At 42.3% G+C, this 20,179-nt stretch overlaps 2 protein-coding genes across 2 annotated transcripts; both read right to left on the reverse strand.

Moving 5' to 3' along the window:
• Positions 1-5,413: 5,413 nt before the first annotated feature.
• On the reverse strand, positions 5,414-11,217 carry LOC138976916 (uncharacterized). The gene is made up of 9 exons (XM_070349811.1): positions 10,485-11,217; positions 9,040-9,185; positions 8,238-8,382; positions 7,828-7,905; positions 7,342-7,504; positions 6,656-6,709; positions 6,041-6,094; positions 5,815-5,894; positions 5,414-5,622 (listed from the first exon to the last, which is right to left on the reverse strand). Exons 1-9 carry the CDS (start codon positions 10,537-10,539, stop codon positions 5,414-5,416), a joined length of 984 nt encoding a protein of 327 aa, XP_070205912.1. The 5' UTR covers positions 10,540-11,217.
• A 2,473-nt stretch (positions 11,218-13,690) lies between these two features.
• LOC138977425 (ATP-sensitive inward rectifier potassium channel 11-like) lies at positions 13,691-20,040 on the reverse strand. The gene is made up of 7 exons (XM_070350309.1): positions 19,903-20,040; positions 18,915-19,079; positions 17,712-17,928; positions 17,023-17,147; positions 15,689-15,922; positions 14,826-15,112; positions 13,691-13,881 (listed from the first exon to the last, which is right to left on the reverse strand). The coding sequence occupies exons 2-7, from the start codon at positions 19,077-19,079 to the stop codon at positions 13,707-13,709; spliced, it is 1,203 nt and encodes a 400-aa protein (XP_070206410.1). The 5' UTR covers positions 19,903-20,040; the 3' UTR covers positions 13,691-13,706.
• Positions 20,041-20,179: the final 139 nt, after the last annotated feature.

The following is a 20,179-nucleotide window of genomic DNA, read 5'->3' on the forward strand; positions in this document are numbered from 1 at the left end:
AATTTTGAAGGCTGTTCATCGTATAATTTTATTTGATCAAGAACAGTTTATGAAACCTTACATCATGAAAAACACAGAACTGAGAACCAAAGCCGCTGATGCATCAGAGAAAGACTTTTTTAAACTGATGAACAACAGTTGCTTTGGTAAGACAATGGAAAACCCACACAAGAGAAAGGATGTTAGACTTGTTACAAGAGAAAATGAGGCCATCAAGCTGACATCCAAACCACAGTATCAAGACTTTAAATACTTTCATGAACAGCTGTATGGTATCTTAATGAAAAAACTTGTAGTCAAGCTTGACAAACCAGTATTCATAGGCTTTACTGTGCTAGAGTTGTCAAAACTGTTGATGCTTGAGTTTTTGTATGATTATTTGAAACCAAGATATCCCAAATCGAGAGTACTTTACACAGACACAGATTCATTCTTACTTGACATTCCAGCGGATGACATTTACAAAGATCTAGAAGCTGAAAGTCCTGCAGTAAAAGGAAAAGATTCTTTTTATGACACTTGCGACTACCCTAAAGAATCACCATTGCACTCAAATGTTAACAAGAAGGTTATTGGAAAGATGAAAGATGAAATGAATGGGAAGATAATTAAGGAGTATGTTGGATTGCGTGCAAAGATGTACAGTGTTGCAAGTGAGAAAGGGGTGGTTAAAAAAGCAAAGGGTGTAAGCAAACAGGTTGTAAAGTCGAGCATATCGCATGATAACTACAAGGAAGCACTGTTTCAGAAGCGAGTGTTTCACCATGACAACCCTAAGATCAGTTCCGCGCTTCATCAGATCAACACAACTATTGTAAACAAGAAATCTTTAGATGCTAATGACACAAAGCGCGTTTATTCATCACCAGAATATTCTTATGCAATTGGACACTGGAGAACAAACGCGACTCCAAATAGTCTGAGTGTGTAATAAGAATTTTTGTCAATCGGGAAAACCCGCTATGACAGCTTTGTTTTGACTGCAGCGGGGAAGAGAACGTTGCTTGTGAAAGGGGAGTGTTTGTGAAAGGGCAGTAGGCTTTGTTGAGTTTCAAAGCAGCCACCAAGTACACTTATCAAAAGCTTGAATCAAATAAACAAGTCAATTGAATAAGTTAACACTCGGCGGCCGCCCGAAGGCAGCCTTTGAAGCGAAGCGAAGCGAAGCGAAGCGAAGCAGGGTGTTGACCTATTTTGGCGCAACTGGCAGTTGCGTGACCTGATTGCAGTGTTAGCTCTAACTCTTTTTTCCTACTCTTGTGATTGCTGTTGATGTATATTTGGAACCATTGACGTCACTTTCTCAGCCCAATCGCGAAGCAGGGTGTTGACCTATTTTGGCGCAACTGGCAGTTGCGTGACCTGATTGCAGCCTACTCTTGTGATTGCTGTTGATGTATATTTGGAACCATTGACGTCACTTTCTCAGCCCAATAAAGCCTGATATCCTCATTCTTTTCAAACATGGTTTTGAGTTCTTTTCTCATGTTGAAGACTTCATAAAAAGACATCCCAACTGTGCTGAATTTGGCTCTGTATGGAAATAGTAAACGGGCAATCTCCCTCAATCTCCGTGCATACGTAGAAGAAATTTTAACGTTTCTTTCCAACCAGCCATCCCAGGTCTCATTATGAATGCCTTGTTCTGCTTCATAAAACTTAAATGCGATTTCTAGAACCATTCCATATTGCAAATTGAAGCCCATTGAAGTTGCCTCCTGTCTTTGTATGTGTCTATATCCCTCAACTAACTTTTCAATGGCACTTGCTGATGATGTGATATCTTCCGGATTAAAAAAGAACACTTCCTTCCTAACTTTCATGCTTACATCAACAATTTTTGACTTTAAATATTCGTGGAGTTCATTGAACGTCATTGTTGTTTTGGTTTTCTTTGGTTTTCCTCCATACAAATCTGAAAGTTTCCGTTTTGGGCGTGAAGGAAATTTAGGTAGTTTTCCACTCTGAGATGGCCCTTCATTTTTCATTTGCGATAATACTTCAACAAAATTGTTGAGGTAACTGAGGTGCTCTTCAATAGTTAAAAACTGCTCAGAATTCCATTCACTCAATGATTCCGGTATATCCATAGTTGGTGAATGTAAAATTAAAGTTGATGACTGTGTTGAAAAATCTAATAGATTTTGATGAGCAACTTGTGATTCAAGAATTTCTCTCTCTAATTCTTCAGAAATGCTATCTTGAGACATAAATATTTAGCAAATATAGTGACAGTAAAAACACTTCTCTCACAGAAAACACAACTGCACGGCAGGCGAGTCCGGAATGAAATGACAAAATCACTACGGCTATGTTACAATCAATACCAAGTGTTGGGCGGACGTGACGTAACTGTTGCTATCACATGATTTAATCTTGTCTTGCCATTGGAGGAATATAGAAGACAGGCTTGCTGTTTGTTTTTACCAGATCAATACGGTAGTTATGGCTAGCCGACGAAGGGCAGATTGGATCGAAACACACGCTGGCTGCAACTAGTTAATATTTCAATGGAAACTAAATTTAGCGTTGCACAGAGAGAAAGGGGGAATGTACGTTCTGGGTTACTGATTCCGACAGACCCGGCATTGGTTCAAAACAACCTTACTTTACTGTATTTTTTTTGTATGGATTTATGCAGTATTTTTCTGATTTTGTCGCATGTTTCATTTTAGTAAAAGTTTAGTCCAGAAGCCTATTTTGCGTTAATATTTAGGGTCTGTCGGAATCGGTGAGCCAGAACGTACATTCCCCCTTTCTCTGGGGGCCTGTAATGAACGGCCACCTGATATTTGCGGTCACCTTTGCAATGACTAATGGGTGACCGGATATGGCAGGTACTACTGTATGTGTTCGTGTTGGCTGGGACACCAATTACATTATCAATAAATCAGGCTTTGATGGCAAATGCTCTTTCACAATTTCAAACAACTGTCTTCTAAATTGTACAAAGAACAGGTGTTTGTAAAACAGGAACATGCATGCAGGAAATGTGAAACATAATTTGATACATGTAGCACCATTTTCTGAAAGCTCCCTGTCTACGAAAGCTTCCTTAAGGAAAAACATCTCTTGATTTAAAATTACAATTTACATTTTACCTTACCTGAACTTACAAGTTACATGTGTAAAATACTATTATTTTTACATAACAATAAAGATATGTGCTTTTTGTTTTCAATTTCAGGAAGGCAAGACCTATCTGCCTGTGAAAAGGGTTCCTCGTCTCTGTCAGCAGTCTCTTCATCAGTGTCAATGTGATGCAGTGCAGACTTCAAATATAGTGCTGTTTGATTGCGAAGGTAGGACAGTATTCTGCAGTAATGATTTTATGACTGAAACTGAAAGACAAGAGGTTTGTAACTTTGTACATGTATATTAATATTATACATTAAACTGATTCAAGATCAAACGATAAATTGTTCCATTAAACAGGGGAACCTAGTTATCAGTTTGATTGGCATGGGTCGATTCCAGCAGTACAGATGAAGTGAGCAGAGGTGTATCATTCTACACATTCTTGACCTCAATATTAGAAACAATTTGCATCATGACTAATCCTGAGACAAGTAGGACCCGATATGTTTGTTGTTGTATCTTTGGTAATGATGGTGTTCTTGCTGTCAACGCTCGACACAGTGTCTCCTGAAAAAAAAAAAGGTTGCACAATGGCCTATTGGTATGATGCCTCCAAAGCGGAAGGTCGCGTGTTCGAATCCCGGCCGCGTCTGGTGGGTTAAGGGTAGAGATTTTTCCGATCTCCCAGGTCAACTTATGTGCAGACCTGCTAGTGGCTTATCCCCATCCGTGTGTACACACAAGCACCAGACCAAGTACGCACAAAAAAGATCCTGTAATCTATTTCAGTTCAGTAGGTTATTGAAACACAAAAATACCCTGCATGCTTCCTCCAAAAGTGGCATATGGCTGCCTAATTGGCAGGGTAAAAATGGTCATACACATGTATAATAATCCACTCAGGCAAAAACACAAGTGTGCATGGGAGTTTTAGCCCATGAACGCAAAAGAAGAAGAATGGATTGTACAAGACCGACATCAATGTGCCTCCAGACACACCAACCCCCTAGACGGCCGAGGCTGTGGCTTCTGATGTTCTTGTGTCAAACCGCCTCCTGACTCTGCATCAGATGGCTTGCGCTGGCATCTGCCCGGTCCTTAGCCCATTTCAGGTCTCCTCTAGCCGCCGGCAGCCAGCTGTATGCAAACACCCCTCCCCCCCCCCCCCCCCCCCCCCACCCACCCACCCCCGCTGCATTTTTGTTTTCCTTTTTTTTTATATATAGCCTGGTTTTTCCATCTCACATGCCCCTAATGGCTTTGCCGTGAGGGCGTAAAGCTTACATTTTCCCAAGACCCATATCATCAAGACTGTGTAATTCAAAGCATCATTTGGTGAACTTTAAATATGTTCAATGATTTTACTCTCAGGGATGTCGAGCGATGCTGTGATTGAGCACTGCCTGTGCCATCGTGAACAACTGGCTGTGACTCTTCTGCGTCATGGTTTTTGGCCTGCAAGCCCTGCCAGCCCCAAGGTGGCCTTCAGCCTACAACTGATGGAGCTCTGCGCGTGTTTGCAACTTCATGGCAGTATCTCAGTCCAAGCCATTGCCATGTCCTTGAAGGAAATGGATCCTCTCCTTGGACTGAGACCACAAGCTTCCTCAGTGCCAGATCTATACAGGAATCTGTTGGGAGCGATTAATGAATATCGTTTTCACCGCTCACAGATAAGCAGGACAGGAGCTCTGAGCAAAGCCAGCATTCATTCCTGCCCTGTATGTTCAATGGTAAGTTTTTATATGCATATTAAGAATAAGGATAAGATTTTATATAGTTCTGTGAAGTTACCTTCATGGAAATTTGGGCTGCTTTCTCACTGCGGAAAGCGAGCTGCTATACAGTATATGGCGCCATACACATTTTATTTTTCTCCCTACATGCGTGTATTCATGTTTCCAAGCCCTGAGACTTTCGCTGTGAATTTGGGTTGGTTATCATGCGCATGCGTGCACACGTGGGTGATTGGTCACCGAGGAGAGTCTGCACTAAGTTGACTCTGGGACGTCGTACGAAGAAGACTCTGGGACCTACTGTTTTACTGTAATTTAAACGCACTGGTGACAAACTATTAAAAATCACTTGATAACTGTCATAAATGTGTAGAATGAAGCATTGCATGGGGTATTTACCATCTATAAAGACTACCCTACCACAGCATTTAAGAATTAGATAATGAATATTTAAATGCTAGTTCACATAATTCTTGCCATTATTTTGTCAGGTTCCATCAAAAATGATTTACTATGAGATCACTTTATGTTTGAAGTTTCTCAAATTGACCTATTTTCATTTGCCTTTTTGTGTTACATTGATATTTTTTATTGTCTTCTTATACAGAATCCAAGCGGAGCTGTGACGTCACTAGATGGCAACTTCGGTCTTGTGCACAAAAGAAGGACAGGGGGACTGGAAAAAGCCAGACACCAAAATGAGAGGGTCTTGTTACTTGATTGACAAGCATGTGGAGATCAGACGGCAGATCAGACGGCAGTGCTGCAGAGTCGGGCTCCTCTGTGATCAAAGCATCCATCACTTCTTCTGAAAAGTAGCAAGATAACTCATGTTACCAGCCTTACCGTACATACATCCACACAATGATCACATTTGTCTCCAGCTACGATGTGTACCTAGCTATTTTCTGTTGGATATTAGACATGTCAATTTAAAGCAAGAAGTAAACCTTTTCATTCAAACATTGCTTGTTATTGTTAAACAAAACACTTTTAATACCTTTTTCTGCTCCAAAAACTTGAGAGAACTCATTCATAAAGCCATCGGTGTCATCTGCAGCAAGCGATTCGGATTCCATCCTGTAACAGAAAGATATTACATTCTTTTCAACTGATCTCAAATTTAAAAAAACAAAAACATCACACTTTTCACACACATTAATATTGAAGAAAAGAAATATTTCTTCAATATCTGACAAATTCTTGAAATCTGAGTAGCGTATTACCCTGTGGTGTTGTCAAGAGCAGCGGGTGGAGCTTGCTCATCCACAGTTGTTGGTCTGCAACAAACAAAAAAACAATGTACATTCAAAGGCAATTTGTACCACAAAAATATATAATCATATAAGTACTTGCACAAAAAACAGACACTGTCCGGATCACACTTGACTTAAAAATAATACTCACCCATGCCTATTACACACAGAAATGTAGGATGAGTAGGGTGGGAGGCACAAATGCATTTCCCAAATCGAATACTGTAAGCTACTTACACACAAAAGTGAACCTTGAAAACGCCTACCCCCCGTACAAACGTTTAAAGCACATGCTTTAAATCAACCTGGCATTTGGGTGGTGTCAATCTTGAAATCCTGGCTGTTTCAATACCTTTACCTGACCAACCAAACATTTGGGAAACAGTGGTTAAAAAACCAAACTTTTTTTGAAGCACTTAAAACAAACCAAATATATATTAGATACTTAGACTGAAGTGAGATTTCACCACCATGGGTTGTCCATAGGTGTTGGAATTAAAAATATTAATGACATCCTTCAACTCAACACCGAACAGATGAAATAACAAAAATTAAAAAGTTCTTGAAATCTGGGTAGCTTTTTACCCTGTGGTGGAGGCAGGAACAGTGAGTGGAGCTTGTTCAACCTCAGTTGTCGCTCTGCAACAAAATCAAAACAATGTACTCTGAAAAATTGTGCGTCACTACATTGGGGTGTGCACGTTAAAGATCCCACGATTGACAAAAGGGTCTTTCCTGGCAAAATTGTATTGGCATAGATAAAAATGTCCACCAAAATACCCGTGTGACTTGAAATAATAGGCCGTGAAAAGTAGGATATGCGCCAAAATGGCTGCGATCTGCTGGCCGATGTGAATGTATTGTGTTGAAAAAAATTCCATCTCACACGGCATAAATAAATCCCTGTGCCTTGAATATGTGCGCGATATAATGCATAAAAATAAAAAAATAAAAATAAATCCCTGCGCTTAGAACTGTACCCACGGAATACGTGCGATATAAATCTCATATTGATTGATTGATTGATTGAAAAATTGTTATGGAGACCAAAAAAACGTCTGATTGATAAAAAAAAAGTAGAAAATATGAGTTTTTGAATTTACAGGAACACTTCTTGTGTAATTCTACATAATACAGATGTCAATATTGTTATGGCCTAATAGGGCTTGCTAAACTAGAAAACTACAGAACTCTATTTTTCTGTATCACAAAACAAATTCAAAAGAAAGAAGAAAAAAAGAGGTGAATGGGGAAGTTTATTCAATACTCACAGTCCATGGATAACGATCTCTGCATCAAGGAGTCTCTTCAAATCACTCCGGGACATTGAGCTGACAACATACTTTTTCAGCCCTGCAGGCCAGCCGCTTATTCTGATTTTCCCAGCTTGCACTGCTTTCCAAGGAAATCCCTTGAACTTCAAGGTACACCTGCCTGAATAAAAATAAATAATAAGAAAGAAAAAAGAGAAACACATTATTTAATGTTGTCATTAATATGTAAAGCATTATGCTATACAAGAGAAGACACTTGGCATTGTTGCAGGGATGTCCTTTTCCACACCAGCATGCCCATGTCACGTATCAAGACAGGGCATGTTGAACTGCCTCATTCAGACGACTGACTGGTGTCCTCATTTGCACCACAAATCCAACCATCAATGATCAAGTATTGAGCGCTACAATTTTATTTTGTCATTTAAAAACAGTTTGCAGTAAATTTTAATTTGAAACATATGCATGAAACATGTAACTTACTTGCTACTCCGTTCATCTTAGAGCGAACATGCTCTTGCAGCTCTGCAACCGTCGCAGTTCCGTCGCGGGAGGATCCATCTGCAATGATAATATCAGCACAATGCTTGAGAATGAACACAAAGGAATAAGACAACCAGTTGTATTTTTACATCCCTATAAAATAACAACACGCATAAAAAGCAAAAATAGTTCTCACTTAAGCTCAAGTGTTATAGTTAGACTGGTGGAATAATGTATTAAAGCAACACTAAGTGGGGTCATTAATAGCCACATAGACCTTTACCTGATCCTTAACAAAAACCAGACATGTTATAGAGATGACTCTGAATGTGCTCCTTCGTAGGGGTAATATCATTTGTTTAAACCAAATCTATCCTTCTGCATAATCTTTTTCTTTGTTATATACATACATTGGTTCTTGATGCGGTCGATCACATCATCACTGTTCAAAAATATGGTTTTGACAACTCCATATCCAAGGACTTCACAGCATCTTGTTTTCTTTTCCACTAGCATCACTCCACTGTCAATGCCCAGATGACCCAGCTTCTGCAGCTAAGAAAGGCAACATAAAAATAAATATATGAGAGAAAAAAATCAAGCAAACAAAACAACCATTGCAATATAAATGGGACTTTGAAAAAAATAAAGTATGTAAACAACCCGACACTAAGTAACATACTGAACTTACTGGATAGTTACACTTCCAGCTCATGGATCCACATTTTATTTGACTGGAAAAGCCTGAATTTGATAACAGCTGAGCCGGTGTGAGATGCTCTTTGTTGTACAAACTGTGCTGGACTAAACCATGCTGTGAAACCACAATAAAACTATTATTTAAAAGGAATGTAGGGGATCAAGGCACAAAAACTATTCTCTGAATTACAGACCATACATTCAGTTACATGTAATACACAAAAAAAAAAGGTCTGCATGTACCAAGGCTGTCTGGTAAGCATTAAAACCCACCGTCTCAGGACTGAGTAAATGGAATTCATGAATCAAAAAACAAGAAAGGTAATTTATTGGAACATTTGTTATTGACAAAACAATACGTTACAATCACATTTAGTAACGTATTTTGTTAAAATACGTTTTGGATTTGTTTATGGCATACATGGTTGTTTGCCCGCTACTTTATCGTAAATAAACCTCTTGGTCAATGTTTCCACCTACAGTTGATATATATATCATAATATATACACATACCAAGTGTATCAGTGTCTTTTTTAAAGAAGCCGGGTCTGTTTCGGCTTGGAGGCGTACCTCCGCAGCCTTCGCTGCACATCTGTCCTTCTCTTCCTTTGATAAGGCATGCCAGGATGGAGCGCCTGCTGCACACTGCAACCCTTGCCCTATTTGAACAGGTGGAACATGACATAAACATTGTCAATGACACATGCAAAGCTAAAAGCAACAAACAATAGCTGCATTAGAAAAATACTGACATTACTTGTAACATGATGTTAGTCAAACCTTACTACCATGGGTGATTTCTCACAGTTGAGTGCAAATAGTACCAAAACAGAAGCGAGACTGGAAAGACTATTCATCACGGACCACTGCCCAGCTAGCCGTTGATCGTATCACTGCTGTTTGTATGTAAAAATAAACAGTCAATCATACTATCCCTGTGTCATAATTTGTGTGTTTGGTAACTGGTATGTAACAGGCAAGTGAAACTGCTTACAGGCAGTGACTTACATGTGGTTACCCGCCCAGCTGACGAAGTAAAATTCTGATATTTGGCCATCCCCAGTAAAGCATGTGATAACTGATATTTTCTGAGAACTGCTAAGACTCTGAACTAATAGTTCAACTCATGCCTCTGAAGTCTTAATCAATAAATGGTGCTTCGTGTCCCACAGGTACTTTGCCTATTAGGGGCTAGAGAATATTGTTCGATACCGTGCGTGTTTAAAAAACAACAAAAAACACACACATATACAACACAGTTCGTTTTGCGAGATATGGTGCATGTATGACATATACCTTAAAAAGTTCAATTAAATATGAAGAGTAAGACATTCATCTATGACTGGTGTTTGTGTGTGCGTTGGCACGCAACCACAAATAATTTAATTAAAAGGAAAAAATGTTTGTGCATTCAATCGCAGAAACTGCGGTAGGCCTAAGCCAAAGACAATGTATGTGTGTGTGTGCGGTGCACAGCAGCCCGCCTGCCTGGTGAGGCAAAGCCCTTCGCTCCCAGCTGTCAGTCTTGCACACACAACACGCGCAGACGGAAACGCTGACCAGCAGACGTGCATCACGCATAAAGTCTGGTGTACCGCTACCCGCCTGCAGTGTTGGACAGAAGCTGTCCTTCGCTCCCTGCTCGGCGGGCGCTGAGGTACACAGTGAGGTGGGCGTGGTACCAGTATGGTGGCGAATGATGTGTTATGGTGGTAACAAGGGAGAGGTCTCAACACAATCCCCTGGGGTGGGGTCGGCAGCAGGGTAGGTGCCACATGTACCACATGTACATAATAAGGGGAATAGGCCTCGTGGGTATGGGTATCTGAAGTCTCCTGACCTTTCTCAGCTTTTGGCTTTCAGATCTAATAATATTTTACTATTTTTAGTTGATCAATGCAAACATGCCAATACAGCCACTAGCTGAATGTTACACATTCAACTAAAATTCGGCTTACCTTTGCTTATTTCACTCATGTGAACGTGGTAACCGTTCATCTTTGGACCGGTCATTCTCCTTCCTTAGCAGCTGAGCAAAATTCTGCACACAGATAACAAAATACTAATTTAAATAGTCAAGCATTCAGAATGGCACACACACATTTGCTGGACAATCTTAACTATATGTTTATCTAACATGCACATTTTTACCAAGACAGTGGATGCAAATTCAAGCCCTTGGAGCGACTTTAGACGTGAACGAATCAGGTCTGGACGCTGCCCCGCGCGCTTTGTTCCGACCGGCTACATTATACTGATATTACTGATTTACTCATTCAACTTTTCACGCCAAAAGATCAGTCTCTTTTGCTGCAACCAAAAGACGACAGCTGTCAACAATATTTACATCACTTAATCAAATATCTAGCAGTTATTTTAACTTACCTGAGTTTGAGTTTTAGAGCTGGACTGTCGAAAGGTGCAATGTCAAAGAAGCCTCGTGCGCGAATAAAGACTCCCGCGATACTTGCTGCGTTTTCAGTTACGGTAGTTAACTCCCTTGTTCCGTCTTTTCACTGGGAAACCATTACAAAATATTGCATATTAAAATGTTTTGCCCCAGCAGAAGAAATGTATCGGTATATCCCTTTTAACAAGTATACGTATATATGTTCATGCTAAACATGTCTCACTGTTGTTTTTCAGTTTTTCTTGATTTGCCTGTAAACAAAACGAACTGGGCGGCACATTTATTTCGGCAACTTGCTGCTAGCGCACGCGCGGAGTTTGCGATCCTGTCTAATATGCAGGGGCGGACGAGGGGGGGGGGGTTCTGGGGTTTCCGGAACACCCCCCCCCCCCCCCCAGCTAAAAAAAAAAAATATTTTTGTGTTTTTTGGGGGGGTATTAATCAGTGACAAAACCTGCTGCCTGAAACTGGTAATGATCATCCTCAGAATGCACCAGATTGCACCATTTTGCATCCTTTTTTTCAAAATTGTCCGGGGGGGCATGCCCCCGGACCCCCCTAGCAAGCTAGGCGCTTCGCGCCGTCGGCTCGGCGCTTCGCACCCATACAGTATTCACAATAACCTTTTGGACCCCCCCCCCCCCCCCCATAAAATGAACTGATTCGCCCCTGATATGTATCTATGATCTGACAAAGAGTAACTTTGTTTTGCTTTTATTTTGTAGCCGGACGGACGGTGGAAAGGAGAGGGGGTGGATGAGGAGGGGGGGGATTGTCGTCAAGGGGGCGTGTCAGTTGCTCTGCAGACGCTCTCCAGTCAGTTTTGATTGGCTGCGAGTGTCGAAGGCTGTCAGCTGGACCAGAGTCCACTTTCAAAGTGCATTGTAGAGACGAGATGTGCAAGCCGGTAGGCGGATGCTCCGCAGACAGCCCGGCCAAGGTACACTTTCGAAGTATCGAAGTATACTTCCCACGGCTATTCAGCCGTGTATTTGACATACTTTCAATCCGCTATGACCGAGGTGCAATACCTCCATATACACACACACCACACACACACATATACACACACACCACACACACATACACCACACACACACACACACAACACACACCACACACACACACACACCACACACACACACACACACCACACACACACACTGACACACACACACACACACACCACACACACACACACCACACACACACACACCACACACACACACACACACACACACACCACACACACACACACACACACACACACACACGCACACACACACGCACGCACGCTCGGATGTCCGCAATAGCCCAACTGCAGACATCATGTTTATCTGCAGAAAAAGCTAATTTCACGTTGTTCAGAGACACATGACACAAAGCACAAATACTTTAGAAGTCTCTCTTTTTTTCAATCCTCAAACTGGTGCTATTAAACACACAGAATTAAAGAATTAAACAAAATCATATACAATACAAGATGCTCCCCCGTAAAACATAACTCCCCGCCACATTCCTGTGGAATTTCCTGTCAGTAAACATAGCCAGAGGAACTCCAAAGGTCAACTCATTTTATTCTTGCTATAATTGCGCTTGCGAAAAGTTTTCTGTTTTAATTGGATAAACACAGTACATGGGTAAAACGCCAGGTCCAGTCAGTCTGACCCCAGCATGTCCTGTATGTGTTATGTTTGGTGTGCTTTGTTTTGACAATCAAATCGTCTATCCCCGAGATGTTCAGACTGTGTTGACAAAAAAGTGAGACATACCCCTCCCTGCCCTTACCTATGACGGCTTACTAGCGCCAAAACCACACAATTAAAAAATTCACGTGAAAATTACAATTTTAACGAGAATATTACACATATCAGTGACAATTACTCATTTTCTTCCCCGGATAACGTTTAACTTTCAGTTTTGGCTCTAGTAACCCGTCTGGAAGTGAGCCAGAACTGAAAATTAGTATTTTTCACGTGGAAATTGTAATTATCAAGTATTCGTGTGTAGTTAAAGGGTGTTCATATTTAATTGTGGTTTTTACACAAATAAACCGAAGACAAAACTGAGAATTAGTAATTAACACTGTCAGTTAACATTTTCACTGTGAAATACACGTGTTAATTATAAATGTTCATGTGATATTTGTAAGCCCCGCTTTTGGCCCTAGTACGCCGCCATACTAACCTCCATCTCCTTTTCTCCCTCCACCCCACCCGGCCTCGCCACTGAGGTAAGTCTACTGGGAATTCCCCTGGAAGGGAGAAGTCATTATGCAGTTTGGGTATCTGCAGGTTGAAATGATGCCTGCAGGTTGTCTGTTCACGCACGGCACGCACAAACGCACGCACGCATGGACACACACCCACATACGCACACCACACACTGACACCCACACACCGGCACCCAATCCTGCATACACATACACACTCACTCCCTCTAAATCAGAATCACAATTCGAAGAGGAGTCTCTCGCAGACGCACACTGACGACACGATGTCATAGTCATGCAAAGCCCGTTCCCCTATAACATCTGGGTTTCTGTCTGTCTGTCTGTCTGTCTGTCTGTCTATCTGTCTGTCTGCCTATCTGTCTGTATTTCTGCCTGTCTGTCTGTCTCTCTCTCTCCGACCCCTCCCTCCCCCCTCTCTCTCTCTCCCTCTCCCTCCCATCTATCTCCCCCTCTCTCTGTCTCTCTCCCTCTCTCTCTCTCTCTCTCTTCCCCCTTCCCCTCTCTCTCCCTCCCCGTCTCTCTCTGCCCTCATGGATGTTACTCTGCGGACGCTTGACCTGTGGCATTATCATACAGTCCGTCAAGGTCACCCACAGACTCTTGACCTGTGGCATTATCATACACTCGGTCAGGGTCACCCACAGACTCTTCATCTCCCAGTTGACGTTCCTGCTCCTCGCGTTGTTGCTCGTCGTATGCTCGTGCGCTCACCCTGTCAGCCAATCAGAATGAAGAGAAATGTGGTTAATTTACCTTTAAAACACCTTAACAAAAATCTGGCTTCGCAACAAAAATATACACGTTTGGTTTTCTGTACGTCAGTTTTGTGCTTGTGTAATCGTTTTTTTGTTGGTCCGTTTTTTTTATTTGTTTGTTTGTTTGTTAAACATTAAAAAAAAATCAGTGCTTGTTTATGAAAAAACCCGCAATAAAAAGATATAATTAGAGTGATTTAAAATGAAAGGAACAACTCAATCCCTGAACTTTCAGACGTCTGATCCTAGCTTCATCAAGGCAGTGGCAGTGTTGAATCCAAAATTACGATCGACAGAGATGAAGACCTGGGTTTCGCCACAATTACTCCCTATCTCTTTTCACCTTTTATGACTGTTCGTTAACGCATGTGGGAACATGTAACCCCGACTTTAGATGGTTAACAAACACAAACCAAAAACACAAACAAATAAACCTCACGGTTCCCGTTACTTACCATTCTCGGTGTTTTTTTAATTCTGAAATTTTGAAACGTTAGAAGTCTATCTGTGTTTTGGATCATTGCACACTCATTTTGGCGTCATGGAAGGCACGAAATCGGCGTATGCTGCCGATCATACACGTAAAAATCCACGAGTGCAAAAACATCAGTGAACGTGGGAGTTTCAGTCCATGAACAAAGAAGAAGAAGAAGAAGAAGAAGAAGAAGAAGAAGAAGAAGAAGAAGAAGAAGAAGAAGAAGAAGAAGAAGAAGAAGAAGAAGAAGGAGATCATTGCACGCTCACTTTGGTGTTATGGAAGGCACGAAACCGGCGTATTCTGCCTGATTGGCCGGGTAAAAACGGTCATAAACGTGCGAAAACATGAGTGAACGTGGGAGTTTCAGCCCATGAACAAAGAAGAAGAAGAAGAAGAAGAAGAAGATGATGATTGCACACTCACTTTGGCGTCATGGAAGGCACGACGTTGTTGAACCTGGTGAAGTCACAGCACCAAGTCTCGTGAATCTCGTCATACTCCTCCAGCCTGACGAATCGGTGGCCCCAGATGATGTCACGTGACGCGTAGCCCGTGCGCGCCTGGCACAGCTCTCCCGTGGACTCGATGGTGCCTTCCAGGAAGATGAGGATGTCGAACTTCTCCTTCAGCACGTCTTTGGGCGACAGGTTGTAGAGGGGAGAGTCTGGGGTGATGCGGTGAGACAGAACCAAGGGGCAGATCAGGTACACCTGTGGAGAGAAAACAGACGGACTTTGTATGTGAGGTGGCGTGTTCGTTCGTTTGTTTGTTTGTTTGTTCGTTCATGGGCTGAAACTCCCACGGCTTTTACGTGTATGACCGTTTTTACCCCGCCATTTAGGCAGCCATACGCCGCTTTCGGAGGAAGCATGCTGGGTATTTTCGTGTTTCTATAACCCACCGAACTCTGACATGGATTACAGGATCTTTTTCGTGCGCACTTGGTCTTGTGCTTGCGTGTACACACGGGGGTGTTCGGACACCGAGGACAGTCTGCACAAAAAGTTGACTCTGAGAAATAAATCTCTCGCCGAACGGCGTGGGGACGAACTCACGCTGACAGCGGCCAACTGGATACAAATCCAGCGCGCTACCGACTGAGCTACATCCCCGCCCGTCGGCGTGTTCGTTAAGGCTCGCATTAATTTCAAAACTAGTTACCAAAAGTGTGTTCAAAACTGCTAACAAAAAGTGTGTTCAAAACTGCTTTCAAAAAATGCGTTCAAAACAGCTCACAAAAAGTGTGTTCAAAAGTTGAACACTTCAGTTTATAGTGTTACGTTCACCTTGTTGCCCATGCCATGAGCCTCAAAGTTGATCCTGTGTTGGAAAAGCGGGTAGACGTGTTTCTCGGCCATCACCCGTCTCTTGACCAGCACCCCGTGTACCGTGCAGTCCACCAGGTGGGTACGCCGCATGTCGCCCACCCGGATCTGGAAGTTGAGGTGACCGTTCTCCAGGCACAGGCACGCGTTGCGAGAAAATACCAATGTGTGGCGTCTGTGTTTTGGTCTTGCGATCTGAATGGGAAAATGAGAATGGAGTGAAAACTCACAATGTGTGTCTTTCTTTCTTTATTTGGTGTTTAACGTCGTTTTCAACCACGAAGGTTATATCGCGACGAGACAATGTGTGTGGTTTTTATCAAACATAAATCATTCAGAAATGATTGAACACAAATTAAAATGTCAAACAAATTCTAATGACAAACGCCTTCTTCTCCTTCACATACACAGCACACTCAGAAACATAAGCACACAGGAAGTGATCAGAAGTCACAAGTCACGTGACTGCTGAGAACTAAAGGGAACAACTTAAATCCTTTCTTTCTTTTTTTAAATTCTATTTTTTAAATTTAGTCGATTTTAAAGAAGGTTACTTCTCTAAGTCACGGTATGGTTCGCAAAATGTGCCAAATGTTTTTTTGGTTTTTTTAGAAATGAAAAAAAAGTGTTAGGGTCGGCGGGAAAAAATAGGGTCGGTCTAAACCAACTTTTTTTTTGTTGCCTTACTATTCGTACTTTTCAGACAGACAGACAGATAAACAGACAGAAAGGCAGCTAAATATTAAATGACAGAAAAAAACCAGACTCACGCACGCTTGCATCGCAAACATCATTATTTAAGAAAATGTCCACGTTAGTGTGATGAGGACATTCAACGCAAAGTTTTTCACCATCGCAAAAAAATTACGTTGCATATAATATTACGTAGACAGTTTAGTGGTTTCATGCCTTCATCCTTCGCCATCGGTCGCAACTCTTTACAAGGAAACAATGCACAAGTGGGCAGAAAAGGGCGATAAAGGTGAAGGTAGTCCCATAACCATCTTTGGTCGTAGGAGCGCGAGATGTCAGAGATTTTAACTTCCCTTCCGGCCAGCTTGATGAGGGCGGTGCCCTCTCCTCTCCCTCGCTGCCTTTGTCTTCCCCGGCCCTGAATAGGGTCAGGTACCCATTTTCAGCTGGGTGGACTGGAAAGCGCTCGAAAAATTCGGGTATGTGTATTCCCGGGGTGAGGATTGAACCCACGACCTCCAGCGACGGTGAGAGGCAAGCGCGCTAACCACTGTGCCACTCCGGCACACACAGAAAAAGGCTATACAGGTCCACAAACATACCTTAACGTAGAGAAATCCTAGGACGAAGGTTTCAAGCATGAAGCCGATGGTGATCTGGAAGTACACGAGTGGCGTCACACCGGGACATTCGGCGTTGGGATGGAGGGCTCCAAACCCGATTGTACCTGTAGGAGAACAAGGAATCGTCATCACCGCATTACGTGCAGTAAACTGTCTTGATATTTACTCGGACAAACATTGGAAGGGCCGATCACTAGCGAGGGATGTGTCGGACACACGCTGTAGGGGCCGATCACTAGCGAGGGGTGTGTCGGACACACGCTGTAGGGGCCAATCACTAGCGAGGGGTGTGTCGGACACACGCTGTAGGGGCCAATCACTAGCGAGGGGTGTGTCGGACACACGCTGTCGGGGCCAATCACTAGCGAGGGGTGTGTCGGAAACACGTGAGGGGCCAATCACTAGCGAGGGGTGTGTCGGAAACACGTGGACAGGAGCACGTGTGACGTTATTTCTCAGGGAGAAGCAAGGGCATTCACTCTTTCACAACCCATAGGAGTTATTAGCAAAAATAGTCTATTGTTGAGGTGTTTTTTATCTATTGTTTTTTTTGGGGGGGGGGGTGGGGGGGGGGGAGTGGGTGCGAGAACGAAATTTCCCTATTAAATACAATAATCCGCACACCAATCCAGTTACCTCAGTAACTATTAATGCAAAACGATTCTTACTCTGAGTCTCCATGGAGAAGAGGAAAGCCTCAGAGAAGGTGTCGAGGTTTTCAATGCAGGGTTTGAACCCCGGCTCGTTGAGGTGGCTGAACTGCCCAGACATGTAGCAGACGAGCCAGTAGAGGACGGCGAAGACCAGGTAGCACATGAAGATCGCACCGAACAGAACCAGCATCACCCACCGCCATTGCATGTCCACCAGTGTTGTGTACATGTCCTGAAATATCACAGGTAAAATAAAACTGATAACTGTTCATTGATCATACACGCATCATCTCACAAGGAACATCGTTTTCATTTAAACCAAAATCTAAATGACAATTACCGGCCACCATGTTGTGTACTTGTCCTGAAATATCACAGGTAAAATACAAATGATAATCCTTCATTGACCACACTCGCACCATCTCACACAAAAAAATCGTTTGATTTTTTTGTTCAAATATTCAAAGTAAGCCGAAAAGATGCTGTTCTTTAGCATTTTGCAAAGTAAGAAGCCGCTCTTGTCCACAGATAAAATGAGCTCATCGACCATACCAGCATAACCTCACAATAAATTTTGCTTGAACTTGTTACCTTTCATTGCAAGCAGCAGACACTGCGTGAAAGCGAAAACTTAATATGAAAGACACAAATACCGTTTAAGGAGCATGTACACCAACAGAGATTTGTTAAGGATTTAATGTGGAGTGAGAGTATCTATTCACTTGGACACATAAACCGAAAATCTACAGACTTCTTTCTGTGCACAGTGCTATTTTCTTGGGTAAACTTAAAAAAAAAAAGATACTGCATGAGAAACCCACTTTGAGGTATTTGCTCGACATTGCTGTTGCCCTCCTTCTGTGGTAGCGTTCACAGTGCACATTGGTATTTTTACGGGTAAACGTTAAAGAAAATCAACTGCATGAGAAACCTACCTTGAGGTATTTGAGAGGTTTCCTCTCGATACGCCTGTAACAGACATTGCTGTTGCCCTCCGTTTGTAGCAGCGTTCACAGTGCACAGTAGTATTTTCTTGGGTAAACTTTAAAGAAAAAACAACTACACGAGAAATCTACCTTGAGGTATTTGAGAGGTTTCCTCTCGATACCCCTGTAGCAGACATTGCTGTTGCCCTCCGTTTGTAGCAGCGTTCACAGTGCACAGTGGTATTTCTACGGGTAAGCTTCAAAGAAAAACAATAGTGCATGAGAAACCCACCTTGAGGTATTTGAGAGGTTTCCTCTCGATACCCCTGTAGCTGACATTGCTGTTGCCTTCCTTTTGTAGCAGCGTTCTTCGGGGTGCGCCTCTGGGGGTGTTCGGGGTCCAAGCTGTCTGTGGGGTCAGTTCCTCCACTTTATATCCCTTGTCCGCACTCGCCATCTGAAGAGTATACAGAGTACCTGATTCAGACAAATTGTACAGACAGACTATCTTCTTGTTCGTTCATGGACCGAAACTGCCACGGTTTTTACGTGCATGACCGTTTTTAACCCGCCATTTAGGCAGCCATACGCCGCTTTCGGGGCAGAGACAGAATGTTACTTGCAAGGACTTGAGAATCGAGCTCCCTTCAAGCATTAAGTGTATGACATTCAATTATGGCTTTGTATTTATGCAACTGAATAAAAAAAAACTGTTTAAACCAAGCATTAAGTGTCAAAACCTAATCCTTATCTTCATTTTTACCAGAAAATAAAATTCACGAGTATTATTTAATTATGAACCGATTGGAAAAGGGTGTGCTTTGAGCTTTGCTAATCAGCACACAGTTAATTTACCATCAAACGGTTTTAACACCACAAACTTCCAGTTTACCGTTCACGTAATTTGCTAAAAGTCGATTCCCAATGGGTTTTTTCCGGTGACCTGAAAGTCAATAATTTGTCAAAACTGCACGTTTCTTCTTCTTCTGATGAACAAAAGAGAGTGAGGAGGGAAAAAAAGTGAGGGAGGTATACATGAGGTTTGTCTTGTAAACTGTCTCTTATTCTCGCCAGTCACTCTCCCCAAGAATAAAACAGAAAGAAAAAGGAAGAAAATAGCAAAGAGGGGAGAAGAAAGCAAAGGATATAACAGAAGACATATAATTATTAGAAGATAACGAAGGAAATAAAAAAGACGAAAATATGGAACGAGCAAAAGTCCGACACCATCCGCAGTTATTTGTGACAGTACATTAAAATGTCCACAAAATACAACATACCTTACTATTTGCTTGATTCCTCGTGGAATTGTGTGCTTTCGTCTAAAATGCACACTGAAAGTCAGGTTGGACTGAGAGCAGACGACACTATGACGTCATGGCCTAAAATCAGCAAGTAAAGCTAGGAGGAATTCTGCTTCGAATTTCTCTTTCCGTGTTCAGCATAGGTCTCTGACTCCACACTCGACAAAACTCTTCTTTCACCCAGAAGAAAAACTGATAACATAGGCAGCTACGACCAAATCCGAAGGGTGCAGGGAGACTGACAAGGGGGGGG

The sequence above is a fragment of the Littorina saxatilis genome, linkage group LG9, assembly GCF_037325665.1.
Source record: "Littorina saxatilis isolate snail1 linkage group LG9, US_GU_Lsax_2.0, whole genome shotgun sequence".
NCBI lineage: Eukaryota > Metazoa > Mollusca > Gastropoda > Littorinimorpha > Littorinidae > Littorina > Littorina saxatilis.